General features: G+C 51.3%; 1 protein-coding gene across 2 annotated transcripts; it reads right to left on the reverse strand.

The window, feature by feature from the left end:
• Positions 1–864: 864 nt before the first annotated feature.
• On the reverse strand, positions 865–22,403 carry ERF (ETS2 repressor factor). 2 transcript variants are annotated; one of them, XM_032227898.1, is made up of 4 exons: positions 22,334–22,403; positions 6,718–6,952; positions 3,869–3,984; positions 865–2,664 (listed from the first exon to the last, which is right to left on the reverse strand). In XM_032227898.1, the coding sequence occupies exons 1-4, from the start codon at positions 22,353–22,355 to the stop codon at positions 1,469–1,471; spliced, it is 1,569 nt and encodes a 522-aa protein (XP_032083789.1). In that variant the 5' UTR covers positions 22,356–22,403; the 3' UTR covers positions 865–1,468. The 2 variants fall into 2 exon arrangements, with proteins under 2 accessions (XP_032083789.1, XP_032083788.1); XM_032227897.1 differs by lacking the exon at positions 22,334–22,403 and adding an exon at positions 20,388–20,422.
• Positions 22,404–26,236: the final 3,833 nt, after the last annotated feature.

Below are 26,236 nucleotides of genomic sequence, written 5' to 3' on the forward strand. Positions count from 1 at the left end.
ATTCGGGGCTCAATTGCGTCCGTGTCAACGGAGGACTACCTGTAATAGAGTTAAAAGTATATAAATCACGTAAAGTTAAAAAGTTTACAATCTTGGGCGGGGGGGGGGGGCACATGTCCACAACCGTGTGCGGCCTTGCAGGGTGAAGAAGCCTGAGCTAGGCCCAAACCAATCCTTTTTTAAATTTAGTTCATAGTTTCTTAAAAGCAGGGGCCTACAACCTTGGCAGCCTGGAGGACTTCAACTCCCAGAATTCCCCAGCCAGCTTTCCTTTGCTGGCTGGGAATTTCTGGGAGTTGAAGTCCACCAAGCTTAAAGTTGCCAAAGTTGGAGACCCCGCTCCTAAAGCATAGTTATAAAGGGAAAGTCTTTGGTGCGTTTGGCAAAGACAAGATAGAAAACTCCTCTTTTGCCAATGGTGACGAGCATCACATGTTGCAAAGGCACCCCTCAACCAAGCCCCAAAAACACATGGGGTCCCCATCTTATTCTAGGTTGAGAAGATGCAGCAACGCAACGGACAAAAGAGTTTTTACAACAAAGATGCCTCAATGATCCCATGCTAACCATTAAGACCGCAGGCGCGTCCATCCTTTCGGCTGGCCTAGGCTGCCTCGAGGGAAGAGGAATTCTCGGGCAGCCTATAAAATATTTAATATAGTTAATATATAAAAGGTTAAAAAAGAAAATCTCCCTCTCGGTCGTATCCAACTCTAGGGGGCCGTGCGTTCCTTGGCTGAGGGAGCCTGTGGTTTTTTGAAGACGATATCCGTGGTCGTGTGGCCAGCATGGCTAAACGCCGAAGGCGCACAGGAAGGGGTGAAGAGGGACAGAGAACATATATGGCTAACTCTCTTTTTGATCCACGGGGGGATTAAAAAGTGTATTGTGCTTAAGATTGCTAATTGCAAAGTTTGTGAGTGTGAGGACGAGGAAAAGAGCAGGGTGGTGGCTTCCATATAAGACTACCCTTATTCTCCCCTACAAAGCCCCTCTCCAAAATGCTTTTCCCCCCAAACTACACCGTATTTGGGGACGAGGGGTTAATCTTTAATTAAAAAGGTCCTGAGGCTTATAGTGTATGAGGCCGGGGAGGGGGAGAGAAAAGAGAACCCTTAAAAACGAACCTGGCATATTAATTTTTAGAAATCCCCCCACCCCTGCAAAGAGGTTTTACATATATATATAATATATATACTTAGATTTATATATGCATATAGACAAGTAAAAACTTCCCCGCTCCTACATTTTTTTTTTCTGGCTTCCAAAGAAGGAGCAGAGCATGTACAGAGTTCCAGGCCAAGGAAGGAAGGAAGGAAGGAAGGAAGGAAGGAAGGAAGGAAGGAAGGAAGGACGCAAGGAAGGAAGGAAAGGAGAAAAATAATCTCTGAGTTAAGGCAGCAAATTCAGCCCACCCACCCCGTCATCGGTCCATCTGTCCGGAGGGAGGGAGAGCTGCATGTCCTGTCTAGCAGTCTCGATTCTCCAGGGTCAGTTCGGCTGTGGCCTGCTGCAGCTCCGTGCTGATCCGCCGGCCTCCCACCGCGTCCCCGTGACCACCGGCGTCCTCCTCGCCCTTCACTTTCTTGTCGTCTGTTTCGTCGCCCGTCCCGCTGGCTTCCAGCCGCTGATCCTCGCTCCAGCGGCGTTTGAAGCGTAATTTGAGGGGAATGCATTTGCCGCTCTCCCCGGCCCGAGAAACGGGGGGCGCTAAAGCGGAAGTCTCCCCATTATCTATCTTCTCCAGGGGGGCCGAGGGGGCCTTAAAGACCTCCTCATCATCCTCGCTGATATCCGTGACCTCCACGGTGAGATCTTCCTCGGACTCTCCCTCCGAGATGGGTTCCACTTTGATCTGGGGGATGAGGGTCTCCGGAGCAGCTGCAGAAGAGGAAGAGGAGGAGGCGAGAAGGCCACCACTGGAGTCTCCCGGGGGCACGGCTGGCGCAGGTTGCTTGTCACGGTTGCGGCGTCCCAACGGTGGCGGCTGCAGCTTGAATTTGAAAGGACTGGGGGGCTCCTCGGCTTGCAAGGGCGGAGGGGGAAGAGGGGGCTTCTCCAGGCGCTGGGGCTGCGGGATGATAATGTTGGGGTAGTGGAGGAAGGCCCTGGGACTGAGATGGTAGTTGTACACACTCTGGGTGTGCGCTTGGAGGTAGCGCTTCATGTCCTCAGGGTTGAAGGAGAAGTGGGAGCCGCTGGGGTACATGGGGCTGAGGGTGGGTGAGGGAGTGTAATTTATGTGAGTGGGAGTGAGTGGGAGGGCAGGGGACAGCTGGGGGGGCAGGAGAGCAGCAGGCCCAGTCATGGGGGACACAGGGAAGGGGCTGAGAGGCTCAGGAACCCGCGGGCGGGGATAGATCCTAAAGAGGGCGTCGTGGGTCAAACGTGGATGGCTGGGCAAGGGGGGCCCACGGAATCCACCCGCCTCTCCTCCACGTCGCTGCTCTTCGGCCAACGTCTCCTCCACTTCTGAATTGGCCGAGGTGCCGTCGCTGCAGTCGCTGACTGAGCCCCGAGCGAGGCGGCGAGCCACGGCGGAGAAGACCCCGGGCGAACGCAGATCCTCGGCCGGTGACAAGACATCGGATGGAGTGGAAGGGGGGAAGCGGAAGTGTGACCCACCGGAGGGCACAGGGGGAGCACTTTGGGGCACGGCCCCACCTACGAGGAAGAGGAAAGCAGACCAAGGAAATCAGCATTACAACAACCAAGGAGGAAAAAAGGCCTAAAAGGAGAATTCACCTCCCTCTCCATCCAGCCAGTCCTTCCCCAAAGCCCAGTTGAACCGATTCAGCTCAAGGAAGCCTTCAGAAGACCAGTGACCCCTTCGACATCTAACCCAGGGGTGTCCAAACTTGGGAACTTTTTAAGACTTATGGACTTCAACTCCCAGAATTCCTCAGCCAGCATGCACCCGAAGCTCAGGTCCACACGTGAAAGCCTCCATTAAACTGATTTATTGCTAATCATGTAGACACATGTTATCTTCTTCACTGCCGGTATAAGAGTTAACAGCACTCAAAAGGAGTTGAAGTTAGTCTGCTTGTGGTTATGTAGGAATTCTAGGCTGATCCCCCTTTCCCTTCCATCTCCAGGTATGGCCGTCCCTTCTCCTAACACCCCCAGATATGGTAGCCTCTCATCCATGTTACCCTAGATCAGGGATGTCCAAGCTTGGCAACTTTTAAGACCTTTGGACTTCAACTCTACAGTTGAAGGTTTTAAAATTGCCAATTGTCAGATCTTTTGAACTGACCACATCCTGGACAATATATTCTTCCTGGACAAATACATACTTCTCCCAAATGGGTCACTTTGCTTTTGGGCCAATCACACCCCCCCAAAAGAGAAGCCAAAATTTAATCTGAAATGGCACTCCTTCCACCTCCACATTAAAAACAACAACAACCCTCCACCTGTACTGTATTTCCAGTACATCTAGAGAGACACTCCCATTCCAAAGTTAAATTATTTGATGGGGAAATTATCTTCCTTATGGGTCAATATACTTTTCCATAAGTAAAATAAGACCTTTGAACCTCTTTTCTTTTTTCTTTTCCTTTGGGGCACACCCAATAGAGCTACCAAGGAGTAGGTGCATGTGTTTGCATTAGGGGGTGTTGAATTGAGCCTAGAATTCCTACATCAGCCTAGAATTCCTACAAGGAGTAGGTGCATGTGTTTGCATTAGGGGGTGTTGAGTTGAATTGATTGCATTTATATGGGTGTTGCCTGTTTTACCAGAGGAACTCAATGCTTTAAGCGTCAGTTTCTTTGGCTGACTCGCCATGGATTAAAAAAGATTTGCGGAAGAGCAGGGAGAAGGTTGCCCCAGAGACTCTGCAAGCCCTCCCACCATGCTTACCCGCCATGCCCATGTCGATGAAAGGGTAGTTGACCAACACCAATTTGTTAAAGTTGAACTTGTAGGTGAAACGTTTGCCTTTGGTCTTGTGCAGGATCCGCTTGTTGTAGTAATACCTGCAGGATTGGGAGGAGGAGTAAATGAAGGGAAGGAAGAGAGAAGGGTGGAGGAGAAGGAAGGAAGAGGAGGGAAAGGAGAAGGGAAAAGAGGAGGAGGAGGAGGAGGAGAAGGAAGAAGGGGAGGAAGGAAAGGAAAAAGAGAAGGGGAAAAGAGGGGAGGAAAAAAAGAGAAAAGGAGGGGAAAGTAAAAGAAGAGGAAGAGAAAGAGGAGGAAGGAAGGAAGGAAGGAAGGAAGGAAAGAGAAGGATGGGATGAAAAGAGGAAGAAGGAACAAAGGAAAAGAAGAGGGGAAGAAAAGAAGAAGGAGGAGGGAAAAGGAGGATGGGGAGAAAAATAGGAAGAAGGAACAAAGTAAAAGAAGAGGGGAGGAAAAGAAGAAGAAAAGGAGGAGGGAAAAGAGGAGGAGGGGAAGGAAAATAGGAAGGAACGAAGGAAAAGGGGCGGGGGGGAGAGAGAAAAAGGGGGGAGGAGGAAGAAAGGAAAAGAGGAGGGAAAGGAAGAGGAGGGGGAAGGGAAAGCAGAAGGAAAGAGGGAGGAGGAAAAGCAGAGAGGAGGAGGAGGAAGAGAGGGTCAGTGACTCACAAGTCCCACTTCTCCCCCACCATAAAAACCCAACTCGGGAGTCTGTGGGAGTCTGCATGGCCCCGATAGGAAAAGTGTTACAGCCACAGCAAGTGTGAAGCAGCATCTGTTCAAAGGGGGAGAAGCGACACGCTCGGCGTCCCTGTAACTGCAAAGCCTTGTAAATAGCCACTAGCCCACCAACGTTGCCTAGGATCAACCGCTCCTTACGTAAGGATGGGAAACCAGCCGAGCCAAATTACGGTATTAGCCTGGGGCCAAGTGTGCATTTTCTAGCCCTCCAGTTATGGGGATTTAACGGCGTCCTCGTAAGCCGTTTGCGTCATGTAGCTTCCAATCCCCAGTCAATCCGAGGTGGCACAGTGGTTGAATGCAGCACTGCAGGCTACTTCAGCTGACTGCAGTTCTGCAGGTCGGCTGTTCAAATCTCACCGGCTCAGGGTTGACTCAGCCTTCCATCCTTCCGAGGTGGGTAAAATGAGGACCCGGATTGTTGTTGGGGGCAATATGCTGACTCTGTAAACCGCTTAGAGAGAGCTGAAAGCCCTATGAAGCGGTATATAAGTCTAACTGCTATTGCTATTGCTATTAATGGAAGGGCCCAAACATCTCAGTAAATAGCTGTGAATTGGACTAGGACCCCCCCCCTACAGGCAGTCCTCAACGTACAATTTGTTTAGTGCCCAAAGTTGCAAAGATAAAGGGAATCACTGCAGTTGATTAGTTATCAACCTTGTTATTATATAAATCAGGTTGCCCCCCTACCCTACATTGACTTCTGACCTTGTCGGGAAGTCACCAAAAATGATCAGATGACCTTGGGACATAAATACGATTTTATGTATCTGAATTCTGATACATGACTATGAGAATGCTGCAAAGGTCATAACTGTGAAAAACTGTCACGAGTCCCATTTTTTTTAGCGCCGTCGTAACTCAGAATGGTCACTAAATGAACTGCTGTAAGTGGAGGACTGCCTGTATTCCACCCTTTCAGATGGGGATCTTTTCCAAGCTATACGAGGGACGTTTCTGAATGCAAGAGAGAGGCAGTTCTCCCTGGCTTTCCAACTTTCAAATAGGAAATGGGATGGAAAATTTATAAAGTAAGCCAACTAATTAAACCGGTTCACCGACAAAACCGCGAAGCCCTTATCCGCGCTGACATAAGCGCGGAGGGCAAATCCGCACCGTCCGAAGCGCTAAGGAAAAAGGCGAACCTAGCGCGACGACATAACCGCGGAGGGCAAATCCGCGCCTTCCGAAGCACTCAGCACCCTAACCCTAACCCTAACCTAAACCTAACCCTAAACCTAATCCTAAACCAAACCCCTAAACCTAATACCCTTACCTTAATTTAAATCGGCTTTCTGCCGCCGCGCTGTTTTAAAGAGCCCTTCTGTCGCCGCGCTGTTGTCGCCACGCTGTTGTCGCCGCGGTGATGACGTCATGGCTTTAGTGACGCGGTTTTATTGCCGCTATTTTGATGAGCGCAGTTTTGTCGGGCCACGAATTAAACCAGCAACCCAACCAACTAAAAAGTGGGTCTCGATTGAATTAGCCCTTGAACGGAAAACAAACTCCTGCCAAATCTTGCATTGAACACCGATTTAGCTCGATTTCTCATCTATCTTGTTTGAAAAGACCCGTTTTTTTTTTTAAAAAAGCGGGGGGTGGGGAGAAGAGATGAATCATAATCACCTTATTTCAGATAGCGATAATGCTCTCACAGCTGCTTGGGAACGAATGGGATAATAAAACAGCTCTTAAAAATTCTAGATTCTCCGCTGCTAAAAGTTTTGCGCTTGCGAAACAACAACAACAAAAAAACCCACGTCCCCAATTTGTTTTTCATCGGAGCACCGCAAAATGAGCAGTTGCAAAGTTTTCCATATTTTGCGAGAGAAGGGCTGGGCAGATTGACATGTGTGCATCTGTGAATTCCTGAGTGCGCGCACGGATGTACCTGCACGTTTCTAAACCTCTGTTAAAAAGCTGGAGAAAAGTCCCACTGGCTGAATTTTCCAGCTTTCCTTTCCCACCGTTCCCGCGGGGGGCTACCCATCCCCAGGTGCGATAACCCACCCACCCCGTGGCGTTCCCAAGTTCCTGGAATTTCTCCACCACCTTTCTCGGCCCCGGGCTCACCTCAAGGCCCGGCTCAGCTTGTCGTAGTTCATCTGAGGCTTGCATTTCCTCACCCCCCACAACCGGGCCACTTCGTCGGGGTCCTTGATGACAAACTCGCCGTAATCCCCTTGCCAGGCGATGACGTCATGGTATTCCTCCTTACGCAGCAGCTCCAGAATGAAATGCCAGAGTTGGATCTGACGGGAGCCGGGACTCGATTCGGGCTTGTAGGCCCAATCCGGGAAGGCGAACCCTGGCAAGGAGAAAGGTAGAGTTAAGCCAGCTCAGTCTGGGAAGGCAGAGGCGCATTTCCAGGATAGGATAGCCAAGAAATACACACACATACCCCGCCCCCGTTCGCCCCCTCCCAGCATAAGAGAGTTTGGAAGCAAAGTGCTGGAAATTCCCATACTCCGGTCCTCTGGCTGCATCTCATCAGGGCATGTTGGCAGAAGCCCTGGGTGGCTCAAAGCCACCCCCCACCCCCACCAGGATGCAATGGCTGCTGTGGCGGCATGTGGATTTTAGCCACCCCCCCCCCCAATCCCCAGTGTGCCAGGGGAGGGAAAACAGGAAACCGGCTGCTGCTGCCGCCGCCACTGTCGCCGCCTTCTGCCGCCAGGAGGCTGGGAGGGCAGCCAAGCCGCCTCACGGACTTCCAGGCTGAGCCCTCCAAGCGTGGGAGGGCGAAGAGCAGCCAGCTTTAAGGGTAGCCTCCCTCCCTGGAGAACAGGGGGGGGGCAGCAGCATTCCAGCCTGCCCCCAGCCGCCCCGATGCCCAGAACTTGGTGCCCAACTTTGCACGTCCAAACTCTCCGGGGCAGTCAAAGGGTGCTGGAGGGCGCCGGGGTGGTGGTGGAATTGGCAGCGGAAAGGGGTGAAGGAGAAGGTCTTGAAAACACCCAGCCCCAGGCAATAGCAATAGCAGTAGACTTATATACCGCTTCATAGGGCTTTCAGCCCTCTCTAAGCGGTTTACAGAGAGTCAGCATATTGCCCCCAACAATCTGGGTCCTCATTTTACCCACCTCGGAAGGATGGAAGGCTGAGTCAACCCTGAGCCGGTGGGATTTGAACTGCTGAACTGCTGATCTAGCAGTAGCCTGCAGTGCTGCATTTAACCACTGCGCCACCTTGGCAAGAGTCGGGCCCCCATTACAGGCTGGATAAGCATCGGGCGTGTTTAGAAGTGGGGGACGGACGGACAGGCGGGCGGACGGACGGAGGGAGCAGCGCCTTTGTGCCATGTTCTCCCTGGGCAGCCCGCTTGGGGAGGGCAGAAGGGGGAATGGTTCGCAGCTGAGGTCAGCAACTTCAAGACAAGGCTTCCTTTTTTCCCAGCCAAGAGAGGAGCCCGGCTCGGCAAGCATTCCTGGGCGAGGGGAGGGGGCAGAGAAGCTGCCGTCGCCATCAAGATCAAGCTTCCCTACAAAGGCCCGGATAATACTCGGGGCTGTGGAAGACCCCCAAATGGACATTGGAGCCCTCCCCCCAGCCCCCCAAATCGGAGAAGAAACAAAACAGGATGAGTGTGTGCGTCTGTGCGTGCGTACACTACATCTTGTAAGAATGCCCCGGCGATGCAACTCAGCCCCCTCCTCTGAAAGTTTTCACAAGGCCCCTCCGTCCCGTCCCATCCCTCCAAACAGGAAGTCACAAATAAAGGCCGCCGTGGGACTTCTCAAGATGGGGGTCTCTCCCATTGTTTCATAAACAACCGTTCCAGCACCGGCAGTCCTCGCTATGGGAGGAGAGGAGGAAGCTGGCCTTTCTCAGCCATTTGGGGAGGGGGTCTCCCCTTCCCAGCTGGCTGTGTCTCTACCGCTCTGGTCGGAGCAATCTAACTCAACACAGTGCAGCCCCCCCCCACCCCAAAAAAGGGCAGTCTCTGAGCTCATGATTGCAGCCAATATTTCTTGAGATTTTGCACACCCACCGACCCATTTGCTCCAAAACTCTTTTAAAGATTCCCCAGCCAGCATCACAATAATATACAGGGAGTCCTCGACTTATGACCACAGCCGAGCCCAAAAATTTATGTCGCTAAGCAGAACATTTATTCAGTGAGCTTTGTCCCATTTTACCACCTTGATTGCCGCTATTGCTAAGTGAATCACTGCAGTTGATAAGTGAGTAACACCGTTGCTAAGTGAATCGGTCTTCCCCATTGACTTTTCTTGTCGGCGGGGAATCACGTGACCCCGGGGGGATCATGCAACCGCCATAAATACGGGTCAAATTGCCAAGCGTCTTGATTTATGACCCCGTGAATAAGGGGATGTTGGAACCGGCGTCGGTTTGAAAAATGACCGCGTCGTTTTTCCCCCCCAGTAAGTAGTAACTCTGAGCGGTCGCTAAACGAACTGTTGTTGTTAAGTCGAGGACCATCTGTACTTCTCTTCAAAAGGATTGTCACGCAATCTAGACTTTCGACAACACTCCTGGGAAGTTACGTTGTGATAGTAACTGATCAAACGCAGAACTTCCTTGTGGCACCGCTAAATGCGACGGAGGTTGCGTTTGTTACACTGAAGTGTAAAATCACAAGTGTGTCTTTGCTACAAACCTGGGTAAAGGTTTGGAAATATTGTGTCGTGTAGGCAGTCTTCGACATACAATGTTTTTGTAGCGGCTGTAAAACAAACTCGGCGGTTGTTAAACAAACCAATGGTTTGTACCAGTGTTTCTCAACCTTGGGGACTTTAAATCCTATGGACCTCAACTCCCAGAATCCCCCAGCCAGCATAGCTTTAAGTCCTATGGACCTCAACTCCCAGAATCCCCCAGCCAGCATAGCTGGCTGGGGAATTCTGGGAGTTGAAGTCCACAGGACTTAAAGTCCCCAAGGTTGAGAAACACTGGTTTGTACAATGCAGCCACAAGTCACTGGAAACAGCTATAAATTTATCCACGTCGCCAAGGGTACAAAATTTGGTCACTGAAGTGCGAAGGGGGCTCAACTGTTGGAACTTAAAATCTTGGGTCTTAAATCCCCCTTTTCAAGGTTGGTATAAACCTTATAGCAATGGGATGCGGTGGCTCAGTGGCTAGTTCAGCGGTTCGAATCCCTGGCGTCGCCCAGCTTTTGCCAACCTAGCAGTTCGAAAGCACGTAAAAAATGCAAGTAGAAAAATAGGAACCACCTTTGGTGGGATGGTAACAGCGTTCCGTGCGCCTTTGGCATTGAGTCATGCTGGCCACATGACCACGGAGATGTCGTTGGACAGCGCTGGCTCTCTGGCTTTCAAACGGGGATGATCACTGCCCCCCAGAGTCAGGAATGAGTAGCACATATGTGCGAGGGGATAAACTTTATACTGTACACAAGTAGTCCTTGAATTTCAACCATTCGTTTGGTCACCAAGTTGTGTCAGCACTGGAGAAAAATTGATTTTGGATCATTTTTCACACTTAGTAACATTACAGCCTCCCCAGGGTCATGCAATCAAAAACTCAGATGCTTGGCCCCTGGCTCATATTTATGACTGTCGCAGTGTGCTGGAAACATATGATCCTCTTTTACGACGGACAAGCGAAGTGTAAGGGGGAAGCCAGATTCGCTTAGCAACGTTGCTACTAACTTAACCACCGCTTAACACCTGTGGCGAGAACGGTCGTAAAATGGGGCAAGGCTCATTTAACCAATGTCTTGCTTAGCAAGATAAATTCCCTTAACTGTAGCAAGAAACGTCGTATGACGGGGCAAAAACCCACTTGTGAACGGTCTTCTTGCTTAAGCCATGTAAATTTTGGCTTCAACTGTGGTCGTAAGTCCAAACTAAAGGTAAAGGTTCCCCTCGCACATATGTGCTAGTCGTTCCCGACTCTAGGGGGCAGTGCTCATCTCCGTTTCAAAGCCGAAGAGCCAGCGCTGTCCGAAGACGTCTCCGTGGTCATGTGGCCGGCATGATTAAACGCCGAAGGCGCACGGGACGTTGTTCCCTTCCCACCAAAGGTGGCCTCTATTTTTCTACTTGCATTTTTACCTGCTTTCGAACTGCTAGGTTGTCAGAAGCTGGGACAAGTAACGGGAGCTCACTCCGTTACGTGGTTCTAGGGATTCGAACCGCCGGCCAAGCTCAGTGTCTTAGCCTCTGAGCTAACTACCTGTACATGTTTTTCTTGCATTCTCCATGAATCGTTTAAGCATCGCCCGTTACAAGTCACCCAAACCTGGGTGGGTTCTGCTCGCCCAGACTGTATGGAGGGCTTCCCATCTGGTGCATGCATCTCCACCCCGGGGAGGGAAACTCTGGCGGAGTGTGTGTTTTTTGAACTCGGCCTGCCTGTGGCCCAGGAGAGAGAGAGAGAGAGAGAGAGAGGGAGGGGGAGAGAGAGAGCCAAGCCCCAATGCTTTTATTTCTCCTTGACTGAAACTGCTGAGCCTTTGCCCAATGCCTTCAGGGAGGGTGTCGGAGCTTGGTGGGGAGGGAGGGAGGTAAGGAGGAGTGGGGAGGGGAGGGGGGGCCTGTGGTTTCCCATTTCCCAAACCCCAGGCGCTCTGAGCCCATCAATAATTCAGGCCCCTGTAATGGAGGCCAGGGACTCGGGCGCCAGTTCAAGGGCATCAGCGTAAGACCGAGCCATTAGGATGGTGATGTCATCTGGAGCGAAGGGTGGGAGGGCTAGAGACAATCCCACACACTGCAACCTGGGGGGGCTGGCATGCCTCAACTGCATTTCAGCCCCCTCCCCACACACACACACACCCCACCCATGCCCACCAAGGGAAGAGTTGCACTTGGGCCAAATGGAGTGGTTGCCCCCCCCCCAAGCCCACCCTTACAAATGCAATTCGGCATCCTTCCCTCTTCCTTGCGTCTTGGCACCACAGGACCTAAAAAGACCCCCTACCCACCCCACGCAGTACTCTCTCTCACACACACACACACCACACACATCCCCCCCATGCACACACACACACAGAGGCACAGCACCAGTCTCCAAGCAACAGGCAACGGCAAGGGAGGCAACAGCTAAAAATAAAACGGGAGGAAAAGAGAGAGAGAGAGAGAGAGAGAGAGAGAGAGAGACAGCACGAACTGGGCAGCACCCCAGGAGCGACAGCCACGAGCACCCCACAAACTGCGCTGTCTTCCAATCCCCCCAACAAAGAGGAGGAGGAGGAGGAGCATGTGCTGGACGTGGGGACATCTGCCTCCTCAGACCCCCGCAGGGGCTGGCTGGCGTGGGACGTTCACGCCGGCTCTCGGAGCCCAGGGGGAGACGTGAGGACACCGAGTTGCAAGCACAAAGCAACACGTGAGAGAGAGGGGGGGAGAGAGGGAGATGGAGAGAGGGAGGGAGAGGGAGGGAGGGAGGGAGAGACAGAGGGAGGGAGAGGGAGGGAGACGGAGAGAGAGGGGGGAGAAAGAGGGAAGGAGGGAGGGAGAGGGAGGGAGAGAAGAAGAGGGAAGGAGGGAGAGAGGGGGGCGAGAAAAGGAGACGGAGAGAGGGAGGGAGAGAGAGAGGGAAGGAGGGAGGGAGGGAGGGGGAGAGAGGGAGGGGGAGAGAGGGAGGGAGAGAGAAAGGAGGGAGGGAGAGAGGGGGGAGAGAAAGGGAGACGGAGAGAGGGAGGGAGAGAGAGGGAAGGAGGGAGGGAGAGAGAGAGGGAGATGGAGAGAGGGAGGGAAAGAGGGAGAGGGAGGGAGAGAAGAAGAGCGAAGGAGGGAGGGAGGGAGAGAGGGGTAGACCGAGAGGGAGGGAGAGAGAGAGGGAAGGAGGGAGGGAGGGAGGGGGAGAGAGGGGGGAGAGAGAGAAAGGGGGATGGAGAGAGAGAGGGAGACGGAGAGAGGGAGACGGAGAGAGGGGGGAGAGGGAGAGGGAGAGGGAGAGAGTGTGTCAGGGCCCACCGGAGGCTCCGGAAGAGGCAATGTTGAGAATTAGGAAGCTACCCACCCAACCCATGGTTCTATGCTTACTTCAAACCCTCATCTGCCAGTTGTGGTGAGCTTGGAGAACAAGAGGATGGGAGAGAGAGGGAGCTATTAGAGGAAAACAGTGACCCATGAACTCTGCTCTTCCTCCATCATGTTCCTCTCTCTCTCTCTCTCTCTCTCTCTCTCTCTCTCATATTCTCTTTCTCTCTCTCTCTCTCACACACACACACAGCCTGTTCTCACTAATTAGCAAGGCAGGGGGAAGAAGGGGTGGTGGTGGTAGTGGAGAGAGCGTGACATCAGCTGCCCAGCCCCATTGAATGGATTACTGTTCTCAGGCTGGTGCTGCCAGATACGCCGCCGGTGCGGTCTTCCACCACACCATCCAAATGACGACAACGTCTTCATCCCGGTGTGTGTGTGTGTGTGTGTGAAACAGGCTACCCCCCACCACCACTCCCTCATCTCATGTGACTGAGACAATCATGGCATTCCTCTGCATGGACACCCCAAGGCAAACCCCCATCCCCCTCAATTGAATGGAAAGCATGGGGCTTCGTTATCACCTGCACCAGGGGATCCCTACCAAGACATCATCCATCAGGTTTAGGCCCACCATGTTTCCCCGAAAATAAGACAGGGTCTTATTTTCTTTTGACACCCCCTCCCGAAATAAGCACTTGGCTTATTTTCGAGGGGAGGTGCAGAAGGTAGCAAGCGTGGTCACCTCATGGCTGCGCATGCGTTTAAATATTTTCAGGGAGGGCTGATTTTAGCGCCATGTGGTCAAAAGCCCGACTGGGCTTATTATCCAGGGACGTCTTACTTTTGGGGGAAACAGGGTAGAACAACTTTTTGCAGGGCAAAAGAGATTGGGGGGGAGGGGTTGAAATCATCTTTTCGGCCCTGGTCCAGTGGGACTTCCAATGCCTTCAATAGGCCGGGCTTCCACGCTGCATCTCTCCAAAACCTGGTTTGCTAGGGATGCTGATTGAAGACCTCGTGGGCAAGCAAACCAGGATGTATCGCAGCGTAAGCCACACTGGCTCTGTTTTTATATCCTTTAGCAAAAGGAAAACAAAGGAAGGGGTACCCCTGCGCTCTTCCTGGCCTTTCCCCAGAAATGAGACAGCCGCAGTTTCTTTTTAAGGATATATGATGGGTCCCGTGTATGGCCAGAATGCATACAAAAATAGGAAAGCATTCTATACATAGATGTATATATTTGGCTTCAGGACGTCTGAAGTTATCCACAACAGTGCTCAACGCTCAACGGAGTATTAGACCCAGGGGAGGTCTCGGAAACCCTTTAAAAAAACTTAACTTTTTAATCTCTGCGGATCAGATCCGAAGGTTTGGGTTGCACAGGCCGCAACGATGGAGAACCGTGAAAGACAATGGAAGTCGTTTCCATGGGCTGAAACTTTAAAAAGACCGAACTGACCCCCAAAGAGGGATTAACGTTCGGCCTGAATAACCCCCAATGCATGAGAAGCAAAATGAGGTGTTCGAGACAAAATAAAGCTATTTTGGGACTGGGAAACTTCATCCCGCTTCTGAAGACCACACTTGTAAACACGCCTCCGCTCTCCCCGGAGACACACGGTCCAGGAAGGGCCTTGGTGTGGTCCAGTGGGAAGTCGATGATTCTGTTTCCATGTCTCCATCTTTTATTGATTGGCTCACCAAAAAACTTCTCGCTCAGCCAGGACGAGGGGGGGGGAGACACGTTGCTCCGCACCGATGAGAAAACAGTGGATGGGTTGGGCGAATCATGTGAAGGTTGGTCCAATGTGTACCTTACGAATGGGGAGAGGCGGGGAGGAAGGCAGCAAATGTGGCCTATTCCTCCATCCCTTCGGAACGGGATGGACCCATCTGAATGGCTGTCTGAATAAACAGTTCAGGGAAACCTCTATCTCATCAAGAAGATGGCAAAGATAGCAGAAACCTGCCATCTTGCACACTCAAGAGTTATTTGAAATGAAACATCTGGACGTTTAGCCAGCGGAGTTGGTGGGTTACGACCGGTACGACCCGGTACGGGTATACCGGTGGCTGCCGGGAGCATCAGGTTCCGGTACGGTGCTCTGGAGGCCTGGCACACGCTCCTTACCTGTATTTGAGCTATTCCGCGCATGGAGCATACGGCACCTATGCGACACTCCGCCGAGCAGCTGGAGCATTGCGGAGGTGTTATGGAGCATCGCGGTTAAGTGCACATGCACACGCTGCACGCATTCATGTGGTGGACTCCCAGCCCGGTTGCACCGGGATCCGGAACCCACCACTGGGCCAGCGACATGGTTCCTGGGGGCCAAAGAGAAACCTTGTCCCATTGTCCTAATTGTCAGCTTCCATAATCATTTGGGACTCATTTGCCCCAACGTTTGCATTCCCAAAACCTTTAGGGAGCCAGAGATGAAAGAAGGCCGTACTACAAAGCCTTAAGAAGGGCCACATCTGGAATACTGCATGCATCCAGTTTTGGTCACCGCGTTACCAAAAAAAAGAAGTAGTGGAGGCTTTGGAAAAAGTGCAGAGAAGAGCGACTACGATGATTGAAGGCCCAGAGACTAAAACATTGGGTTTGGCTAGTCTAGAGAAAAGAAAGATTAGCCGGGGGGTGGGCTTTCACGATAATAGCAGTCTTCCAGCATTTTGAGGGGCTGCCACAAAGAAGAGGGGATCCACTTATTTTCCAAAGCGCCAGAAGGCAGGACAAAATAAGCAACGGATGGAAACCAATCAAGGAGAGAAGCAACTTGGAATTTAAGGAGAAACTTCTTAACAGTGAAGACAATTAACCAGGGGAGCAGAAGTTGCCTCCAGAAGTTGTGGCTGCTCCATCACTGGAGGTTTTGAAGAAGTAGTGAATGGACGGCCACTTGTCTGGAATGGTATATAGGATCTCCTGCTTGAACAGGGGGTTGGATCAGAAGACCTCTAAGGTCCCTTCCGGCTCTATTCTGATTGATTGATTGAATCGCTAAAACAGTTCAGCCTTTTCCAAAACCCTGCTCCATCCGTGGATCTCCCAGGCCTGGCCTGCTCTGAGGCTCTGGCTCAGGAGCAGCCTCCCAGAAGAACACCTTCATCTTCCTGTTCTTATGGCTGATCAGGAGGGAGGGAGGGGGTTGGGAGAGGCCTATTTTCTGGTCCCCTGCTTTACAATCCTCTTACCAGCCAACAGCCACTCAAGCTTCTCAATCCCCCAGGTCACGGTTGTCCCCAAAGGTGCTTTTTTCAAAAGGCAACCCCGATTTTGTTTTTCATTGGAGGAGATTTCGCTTCTCCTCCAAGAAGCCTCTTCCCTTCTGACCGAGCCAGAAGTCACTCAGCACCTGAAGAAGCTTCTTCAAGAAAGCCCCCAATTGTCTAGTCAAAAAGCACCTTTGGGAGAATCATAAGCCGCCTTTCCCAGTATCTCATTTCCTTCATGCTGGATCAGGCTGAAGCAGGAGGAGAGGGGGGAAAAATGCCGCAAACCTTTGAAAGAAATCATCATAATAAAGTTGCACGCTCACAGTCATGTCTCACCTTATTAATTTTTTAAAAATGTTTTGGCAATCTGAAGGGAGGAAGCCCAGAGCACACAGTAGCCAGCCTGTCACACTAACACCTCCCCTGCCCTACAGAATCCTACCCTTCAACTCCACACACCCAAACACACACATGGCATCATCCTTCTCCCCCCCCCCACCACCCAAAAAGAAGTTCTGGGGTCTGTTTGTTCCCACCTCCAAGGTAGAAGAGGGAGCCTGCAGAATATTCCCTTAGATTCCCTCCACCACACCTCCCACGCCATTGCCAGCATATCTCCACCAACTCAACCAACAGTCTTTGCCAAGCCCAGAGGGAGGAGGCAGTACAAAAAAACAACACGCCACCGTCTGTTGGCTGGCATTGCCCCCAGGCCTGGCACAAACCAACCCCAGACCAGCGCCAGGGTGTGGGGAGGAAAAAAGACGAGACAAACCCAAGAGGCTCCACCACAGAGGCCAGGACAAGCCCTGTACCACCCACACAACCACCATCCGGGTCTTCTGCTGGGTTCTGGGAAGAGGGGAAGAAAGAGCTGATGGCTACCATCTCCACCTTCCCATGGAGGGGGTGGGGCAGGGTGTCCCAGATTACCCAACGATTATCTATTCAACAAGACCTTGTGAAGGATGGCTCTCTTGGGGGTCCCCGTCTCCCCAACAATTCACCTCTCAACAAAACTTTGTGTCATATTTGGAGGGGGGGTGTCCCCCCATTATCCCCAACAATCACCCACTCAATAATTGTTTGTGTGCAAACCAATTGCTGCCATCTCTCCCTCCCCGCTTCTTTTTTGGGGGGGGGCTCTAGTTCCCCCCAACAATTCCCCATAAAGTGCTCGTGTAGGAGAACTAAGGATCTGATTACTCCCCTCCCCATCTTTTGGGGGTCCCAGTCCCTATATGGGGTCCCTATAAGGACTGGGACTCCAAAAAGATGGAGAAATCCTTAGTTCTCGTACATATTTGTTTTTGTAGGTCTTCGTATGTATGTATGCATGCATATATATCCCCAAATATGGGAGGAAGATCACTACTTCCATTCTCTGTCCTTCGGCTTGTCACAAGAGACCATCCAGACAGAAACCCATTTTTTTTTTACTGTTGCCTTTTTGTTACATTTGTTATATTTGTGCTGATAAATAAATAAATAATTTATCAGCACAAATATAACATATATATATATATTCGAAGATCTATCTATCTATCTAATCTATCTATCTAATCTATCTATCTAATCTATCTATCTATCTGGTTTTGTAGGTTTTCGTATAGATAGATAGATAGATAGATAGATAGATAGATAGATAGATAGATAGATAGATGGATATAGATATTTGTTTTCGTATGTTTTCGTGTGTATATATATATATATGTGTGTATGTATGTGTGTGTATATATATATATATGTGTGTGTGTGTGTGTGTGTGTGTGTGTATGAAGATCTATTTATCTATCTATCTATCTGGTTTTGTAGGTTTTCGTATAGATAGATAGATATTTGTTTTCGTGTATATATATATGTATGTATGTATGTATGTATGTATGTATGTATGTATATGTACATGTATATGTGTGTCTGTGTGTGTATATATATAAAATCTATCAATTTTGGGACTTGCACCTAAGACCTCATGTCGGAAACCCAAGGATCCAATCCCTGCCCTCTCCCCATTTTTCGGGGGTCCCAGTCACCCCCGCCAACCATTTACCCTCCCAACAAGACTGCATCATGGCTTCGTATGGGGGCTCAACGGGCCACACACCTCCAGGAAGGGAAGCAGTCCAATTCCCGCCCCATCCCGAGATGGGATGAACAACCTTCCAAGTTACTCAGCGGAGGGGCCGAGAGTAACAAGCCCCCACCCCCTGCTTTCGTAAGCGCAGCTACACAGCCACGCCGCACATATGCGGTGAGTGTTTCCAATCCCGGCATCCAACTTTTTTTTAAAAAAAAAAAACAGGCTTTCTGCCCAGCAGTTCATATTTTCCACTGAGAAGTTGAAGGCCTGTGTGGGAGCTTGAGTGTCTGTGGGCTCGAAACGGCACTCACACGTGCCAGGGTTTAATATATATATATTTTAAATTTCAAACCTCAGCTGAAAGGGGACTCCATCTTAAGACACTTTTCTTCTCTCTCTCTCTCTCTCTCTCTCTTTTCCCCCTCCCTCACTTGTCTGGTTTGCTACCTCAAAGCCAGTTCTGCAGGATTTAACTTCCTTAGGAACGAAGGTCTATTTTGGACTGTAATTATTTGTTGAGGATTTCCTGGAAGATGATGTGCACAGCCAGACAAAAAAAAAATAAAAATAAACACACACCAAAAAAAAAAAAAAAAAAAAAGAGGAGGGGGGGGGGGAGAAGAGAGAACTAGAAATCTGTGTTGGTGTCTCTTTAAAGCATGGCCCCCTCCTTAACACACTCTAAACCACACCACCCCTGTGACTAATCCCCGGAGCCAGAAGCTAAAAGGGCTGGAATTCAATCCCAGCTTTAGAAAGAGAGAGGGAAAAAAAAACCCTTAATATTACATCACTCCCCAATGCCAACAGCCGTCTTAAAGATACATACACACACACACACACAAGCACACCATTCTCTTGCCTTTGAGTGAAAGGGGGGGGCTACACACAGGGGGGGAAAAAAAGAACCCACATCACAGACTTTCTTGCTTGCAGCCAAAGGGTGGGAGGCAAAATAAATTAAAAATAATTTTTTTTTAAAAAAAAACAAACCACACCACACACGTTACCAGACAAACGGTTGGGCATGCCCCCTTTTTTTCCATCACCACACACTCCCAAAGCTGTGGCTGAAAACCCCCACACACTTTTTCTTGGGGTCTGTGTGTGTGTGTGTGAAGTATTTCAGGCTCTAGGAAAATGAAAAGTGGCTGCAAAAACCAGAAAAGGGGGTGGGGAGGGGGGAGCCCCTGGGTGCTCCAAGCGTGGAGAAGTTGCAGATTTATTTCCTTAGCAGTCTGGGTGAGGCCCAAAGAATTATTATTTTGGTGGGGGGGGGGGCAGCTGGGACTCTGTGTGTGCGTTTTTTTTGTCTGCGTTTTAAACAGGCGCCTAAAAGGAGAGAGAGAGAAAAAATAACTTTCCCAGAGTTTCAGGGGGGGAAAGAGGCAGAGAAAAGTACCCTAGTTTCAGAGCAGGGGCCTTGATGATTGGAAAACAGGAGGTGCGAGAAAGAGGAAGGCAAGCCTGAACAGAAGCGGAGAGGCACTTAAAAAGCAACAACAACAAAAAAGACACACACACGCACACACACACAAGATTCCAGGAGACAGACAATCAGGAAAGGAAGGGTGGGGGGGAGAGAGGTGGCGCCAAGGGGGGATGGGGTGGAAGCACTGAACAAAACCAGAGAGGGGGGAGAGAAAGGGGGATAGAGAGAGAGAGAGAGAGAGGGGGGGGGGGAAGAAGAAAAAAGGAGGGGGGGGGAGATAGAGAGGAAAGAATCTATCCAAGTCTTCTGCAAAAAGGCAAAGCAAAACAAAAAAAAAAGACTTAATTCACACACACAGGCGAGGTTTTTTTCCCCCTTTTTTTCTTTTTTCAAGCCTTTTTCCAACCAACGGATCGTGCTTTGCTCTCCCTTCGCCCCACACCCATCCCCTTTTCCCGGGTGCGAAGTCCACCGTCGACCCTTTTATTTTATTTTTTAAAAAAAGAGGTGGGGGGGGGGGAGAAGAGACTCGTCCGCCGCGGAAGTTCCTCCGAGAGCCGTTTCCCCCCCCCCAAAAAAAGCGCCCCCCAACTCAAGAATCCCATAGTAAGCGCCGACCCCGATCCAACCCCGCAGGAGGAGGAGGGGAGGGGTCACCGGGGGGGGGGCGCAAAAACAAACAAACACCCAACTCGGGACATTTCAACCGAATGCGAGAGAAGCTGGCGGCGGGTGGGGGGGAGGAGGAGAGGTTGGATTGGAAGGAAAGCGGGACTTTTGCAAAGCGCCCCCTCCCCTCCCGATTTCTTTTCTTAAGAGGGTTAAAGTCCTGGGTTTAAGGTTAGAGTTTAACCCGCCGCCACCCTCTTCCACCCCACCCCACCCCCACTGGCAAGACCGAGGTTAGATTTAAGGTCGCCGCAACTTTGGTGAAAAGTTCCTTAATAAATCTCGGCGGTTTGCGCGCCCCCCCTCCCTCCCTCTCTCCCCCCCCCCCGATCGTTATAGAGACGTCCCTGCTTTGGGAGGGGAGGGGGGTTGGGGAGGGAAAAGAGATTTTCAACGCATCCATCCACACCCCGGTCCGGCCCACCTTTGGAACGTTGTGCTGTTGTCGGTCGGAAACAAAAGTTGCTTTTGTGTGTGTGTGTGTGTGTTTTGTTTTGTTTCGAAACGCCCGATTGCCAGTTCGGAAAAGCTTTGCAACTTTTTCTCCGTTCCCCCCCCCTCCCACTCGCGGGACAGGTCGTTCCGACAACTCTGGAGAACGGCCCGCGATATTGGGGAGTGTTAAAAAAAAGGGGGGGGAAATAAAAAAATACCGATAACACCCTGGCTTCTCCTTCCCCACGGAAGCGCACGCCTCCCCCCCCCAACGCCCCCTGCCTCATTTGCCAAGCTTTGCAGCGCTTCCGCGTTTCATATGGGGGGGGGCGCAGAGAGAGAGAGAGACCCCCTCCTCAAAGATCGGCCAGATTCACTAGGAAGCGAGTTGTCCCTGCCTCCGGATTACGCCCCCCCCCCCTCTTTTCACTATGGACGCTTCAACTCGTTGAGCGGAGCAGCAACGTGGCGCTCGGTCTCCGTGCAACACGCTTTGAAAGCTGCAAATCTCCCCCCTCCCCTTATACACACACACGCCACACCAACACACACAAATCTGGATTTATTTCCTTCTCCTTCCCAAGTGCCAGAAGTTGACAGAAGGAAACGACCGTGTCTTCTCTCTCTCCCCCCCCCACCCCCGTGACTGGCGGCATGGATGGGGAGGGAGCGGGAAGAGGGGGGAGATTAAGAGCCTCGATCCGAGGCCTTTTCTCTCCCCCCCCCCTCCCCAAATGCCACGCTCGCTCGCTCACTCGCGCGATCCACCCCCTCAACTCAACTCCGCCAGCCCATTCATTCGGCGGCCCCCTCAAAACCGCCCGCGAGCCTCGTTGCAGAACTGGGGGTGGTGCTTAACCAGGGAGGGGTTTCGGGGGTGCAGGAGGCGCGGTGGGCCCCCGCTTCGGCTCGCCGCCCCCATTCATTCATTCCCCCCCCCTCTCGGCTCCGGCAGCCGATCCTCCGCTTCCCAAAAGCAGGCGAGGCGACTTGCAAAGCCGAGCCAAGCAGCAGCAGCAGCCGCCGCCGGGCTTGAGGGGGGGAGGGAAGAAATGCAACAGGTCCGCTTCGCACAAACTCCGGCGCCTTGCAACGGGCTGCGTCCCGCTCGCCTCCCGCTCCGGGCGGCCTGGCCAAGCGCTTCCTTCCCTGCACCACTCCTGCCCCCCCGTCTCCCTTCGTCGGCCGGAGCCCGAGCCTAGGCAGACAGGCAGGCGGCCGGGAAACAAGGGGAGACGAGAGAGAGAGCCCGCAGCACTCATCCCCACCCTTTCCCGGCAGGAACCTCCATTACGGCTGCTGCACCCAAGAAGGCAGGCGAGGATCATTCCCCCTTCCCGGCTGCCCTGCCGGCCCGTCCCGCTTGGGATCGGAGGCGCCGGCCGCTTCCTCTCCAGAAGCCCCCCTCCCTCTTCCCCCTCCTTTGGCGCCGGCCCGGCCGGCGGACTACAATCTCCATCAGCCGCCGCACCTCCAGCGGCTCCAAGAGCGCAGGTGAGGCGGAGGAGGAAGAGGGGGGTCAGCACCTTTGGAGGAGCCCCCCCTCACCGTCTCCGCTTTGATGTTCCCCGATTTGGTCTCTTCTTTTAGGAAGCAACCCCTGCCCTCCCCCCGTGGGCTCCTCGATCTCGCCAGCCCTTCCCCTCCGTGCCTCGGCCCCACGGACCCATTCATTCCCCCAAGGTCCGTCCGTCCCCCCTCCGCCCCGGGTCGGCCTCCCCCCCGCTCCGATCGTCGAGGCAGAGCAGAGGACGGACGGGCAGGCGGGCGGGCCGGGGAGGGGGAATGGATGGAAGTTAAGTTGCCTGCATCCCCTCCAACTTTCCAGCCCACGTGTCCTGGTGGTCATCCACCGACAGACGCCCCCCTCCTCCTTCCCCCCCCCCCGCTGAAACCCCCGAAAGCCTCAACGTGGGACCCTCCGGCAGTCCCCACCTGCGTCCGCCGGGGTCTTCATGGCTCCTCGCGCCGCAGCCTCCAGCCGCCGGGTCGGTCTCGGGCTCTGGCCCCCCTCCTTTCCCCCCCTCGGCTTCATATGGAGCCGGGACGCCCACGCCCCCCCGTCGCACGTCACCGGCCGCGTCGCCATAGACACGCTGAGCCCGCCTCTCCGCCTCGGCTCCGCCCACAGAGCGCACGAATGTGGGGAGGGGGGGAGTTAAAGGGGCGGCAGACGGCACCTTGGGTGGGATGGCCGTTTGCGAGGGCGGGGGAGGAAGAGGAGGAGGAGGAGGAGGAGAAGGTGGGGGCGATGAAGGGTGGCGGGAGGATGGCCAGAGACGCCCGCCCGCGCGCGCGCGCGTGAGAACCGGGACAAACTCCCCGAAGACTTTTTGCAACGGCTTAAAAGGTGTGCGAACCTTTGAGAAGGGGGGAAAAAAAACCAAAGAAGAAAATAAGACTTATATAACCTTATTTACACCAGGGTGGAAATGAATTTCATAACTCCCGAAACAGGGAGTCCTCGCCTTACGCCGACAACAGAGCCCAAAATTTCCGTAATTAAGGGGAGGCATTGGTTTCATTGAGCCTTGCCCCGTTTTATGACCTGTCTTGTCAAAGTGGTTTAGAGAGAGAATCACTGAGGTCGTTAAGCGAATAATGCGGTCGTTAAGTGAATCTGGCTTCCCCCATTGACTTGGCTTGTCAAGAGGTCGCAAAAGGGGATCACGTGAAGCCCCCCCCCCCCCAATGCTGCAACCATCATCAATAGGAGTGAGTTGCCAAGCGTCTGAATTTCAATTCGCTGACTCTGGGGAGGCTGCAATGGCTGTAAGTGTGAAAAAACGGTCACAAGTCACTTTTCTCAGTGCCGTGGTCACTTTGAACGGTCACGGGAAGAACGGTTATAAGTCGAGGGTTATGTGTGTGCAAAAGTTAAGCCCATGTGTGCGTTTCGTGAGCCCCTTTCCAAAATTTGGAATTTATAGAATCCAAAGTTTGGTCTAGTGGTGAATAGCAGAATTCACTGATCAGAGAAGAGATTGCAGGACCGCATTTTAAAATCGGGGGAGAGAGTATCTCAACACAGAGGAAGGAGAAGGAATCATTTGTGGTCTGAATGGCAGGTTTTCTTGGGTGTGTTGTTGAGAATGGCATCTTGCAGCTGTCTTTGGCGTTTAGTCTCAGAACTGTGCAAGACTGCAGCTTAAATAGAGATTTAACCACTTCCACTATCTCTCTAAAAACGAAACTGCGGATGGCAGAGTGTCTTCCTTACACATTTGCATCACGGTTTTCTCGAAACAAATAGTTCTATAAATGTCATAACTAAATACTGGTGGGTAGCTCCCGGGGTTTACTACAGGTTCGCTTTGTGCAAGCTTGGCTGCGTGCGTGTGCGCAATTCAAAGTGAATTGTTCCTCGCGCATGCCGGTTCAGGGGCGTGGCCAGCCTGGGTCGTTGCCGGTTCTGCAACCCAGCCCAAAATACCACTACCAATTCAGCCAAACTGGGCCGAACCGGTAGCATCCCATCTCTGACTTAGTCCCGATTATCATTCCCAAATCACAATTGTGACAAAATTAAAATAAATCAATAAACTAAGAGCTAAAAGGCAGTTTAGATATTTCCCAGGAGCATCATAACAAGATTTTGGGGAGGGGGGGAAGTTCCATTTGTTTTCCATGTGTTTCTCTTCATTTTTGTGGTTTTTGACTACAGTGTTTTTCTGGTCTCGGTATTTTTGGGTGTGACATTTTATAACCATCGCTGCATTGTATTAATTCTAATGTTTATTTTGTCCCACTGTTTGATGGTACTGTAATAGCTGCCTTGCGGGGGGCTTTGTGCCCTAAAAAAATGGCCTAAAAGTAGTTTATAAAAATAAAACACAATATAAACAACCCTTTTATAAATAAGAACGACAACACCACCCCAAATAAATTTAAAACTTCAGTCCCGTAGCAAAAATCATACATTGTTCATGTAAAACTCGGTAATTTCACACCATAACCTGCTTCCCAGATGCTGTTCTATGTGCCTCCTCACCTGAATTTTTCATTTAGTCTACAGGTAATCCATTCACTTACAATCCTAAAGGCCTACTCATTAGGGTCGTAAGTCACATCAGTCATAACACAGGTCACCCATGTGACCCAACTACATTTTATGACCATTTTTGCTGTGGCCATTAGCCGTAAAATGAATGGCACGGTCGTAAAGTCATTCATCGTAAAATGAATGGCACGGTCGTAAAGTCACTTGTCGTAAAATGAATACCACAGTCGTAAAGCAAACCAATTGTTTGCCGTGGACCGATTTTGCTAAAACTGGAAATAAATGCCGGTTTTCCGGAGAGAAAAAATGTTGTAAAATGTAGATGTTTTGATGGCAAGACACAGCAAACAGCCATAAACGGGGGGGATGGTTGCCAAGTGACCACACAGAGGGGGGCGACGACCATCAGAATTTGTGGGCCTTTTCAGGCCTGTTGTAACTTTGAATGGCCACTAAACAGCTGGTTATATAAGTAGAGGACTATCGATAAGTGTGTGATCGAACCAAATCGCTGGGAAGAAGAGATGGAAGATGGAGCAGAAGAATGTAGACGGAGAAACCAATGTGCTTCCCATTCAATGCTTTTGTTTATCTCAGAGATAGTTGTAGGCCCTGTATCTTCACCACAAACTTGTCCAAGGAAGAAATTGCAAAGGCTAAGCACCCTCTCCTTGTGTTTGAGGATGGGGGTAGGAGGCTTTTGAAGCAGACTCCCAAGAAGGAAGCCCAGTAGGTTATCCTTTCGCCTGACATAATCGGGAATACTTTATCCTGGAGGCTGATAGAATCTAGACCTCATTGGAAGCCCAAACCGCAACTGTCTCTATGCAAGGATGTGGAGTTGAGGTCTTGAAAGAGAAAGATTTACGGTTTATGGCTGCAAATACCCTGGAGGCATAGATTTTAAAACAAACATGTCCGTGATGGCAACAAAGCAGGGGAGAAGAGGAAAGAACTGAAAAGGCCTTCTGCAAACAGCCTAGGGGAGTCGAGAAAGGGTATAAAAGCAGATGATAAGATGAATGGCTAAGGAAGAATGTCCAGACAATGGACTAAAAGCACATGATGCTATTAAGTTTGTTGAAGCTAAGCAGGGATCAAACTTCGGTGGGGGACATGCTTGACAATTGGCTTGGCTACTCTGGAAGACCCTGGCAGTTACCTCCAGGGCACCTGGCCTGCCAGCAGCAGACCTCCCACACAAATGAGGTTAGACCCCACTCCCACAGTCCTGGGAGATGCAGAAAACCATGGGGGGGGGGGAGATACTGTTATCAACTAATATATCAAAGTGCCTGGGGATCCGGCGGTGGTTCGAAGAAGCTTGTTAGGTTGTCTGGTTCTAAACCAGACAACCTGGTTTCCATTGGGTTTTAAGGGAGTTAATTGTTCTTTATGGACCGCTGCATTGGGTTTATGGCTTGTTTTAATGCGGCGAATTGCCCAGGGCCACACATGTGAGATGGGCAGCTGTGAAGGAAGGAAGGAAAAGAATGTAAGGGAAGGAAGGAAAAGAATGTAAGAGAAGGAAGGAAGGAAGAAGAGAAAGAAAAAAGGGAGGAAGAGAGGGAGGGAAAGAAGGAAAGAGGCAGAAAGAAAAGGAAGGAAGGCAAGGAAAAAATGAAAGACAAGGAAAGAAGGAGGGAAGGAAGGGAAAGAAAGTGAAAGAAAGAAAAAAGAAAGGGAGGGTGGGTAGGAAAAATGGAAGGAAGGAAGGAAAAAATGAAAGACAAGGAAAGAAGGAGGGAAGGAAGGGAAAGAAAGAATCAAAGAAAAAAGAAAGGGAGGGAGAGAAAAAATGGAAGGAAGGAAAAAATGAAAGACAAGGAAAGAAGGAG

Source organism: Thamnophis elegans, chromosome 12 (genome assembly GCF_009769535.1).
Source record: "Thamnophis elegans isolate rThaEle1 chromosome 12, rThaEle1.pri, whole genome shotgun sequence".
NCBI classification, from domain to species: domain Eukaryota; kingdom Metazoa; phylum Chordata; class Lepidosauria; order Squamata; family Colubridae; genus Thamnophis; species Thamnophis elegans.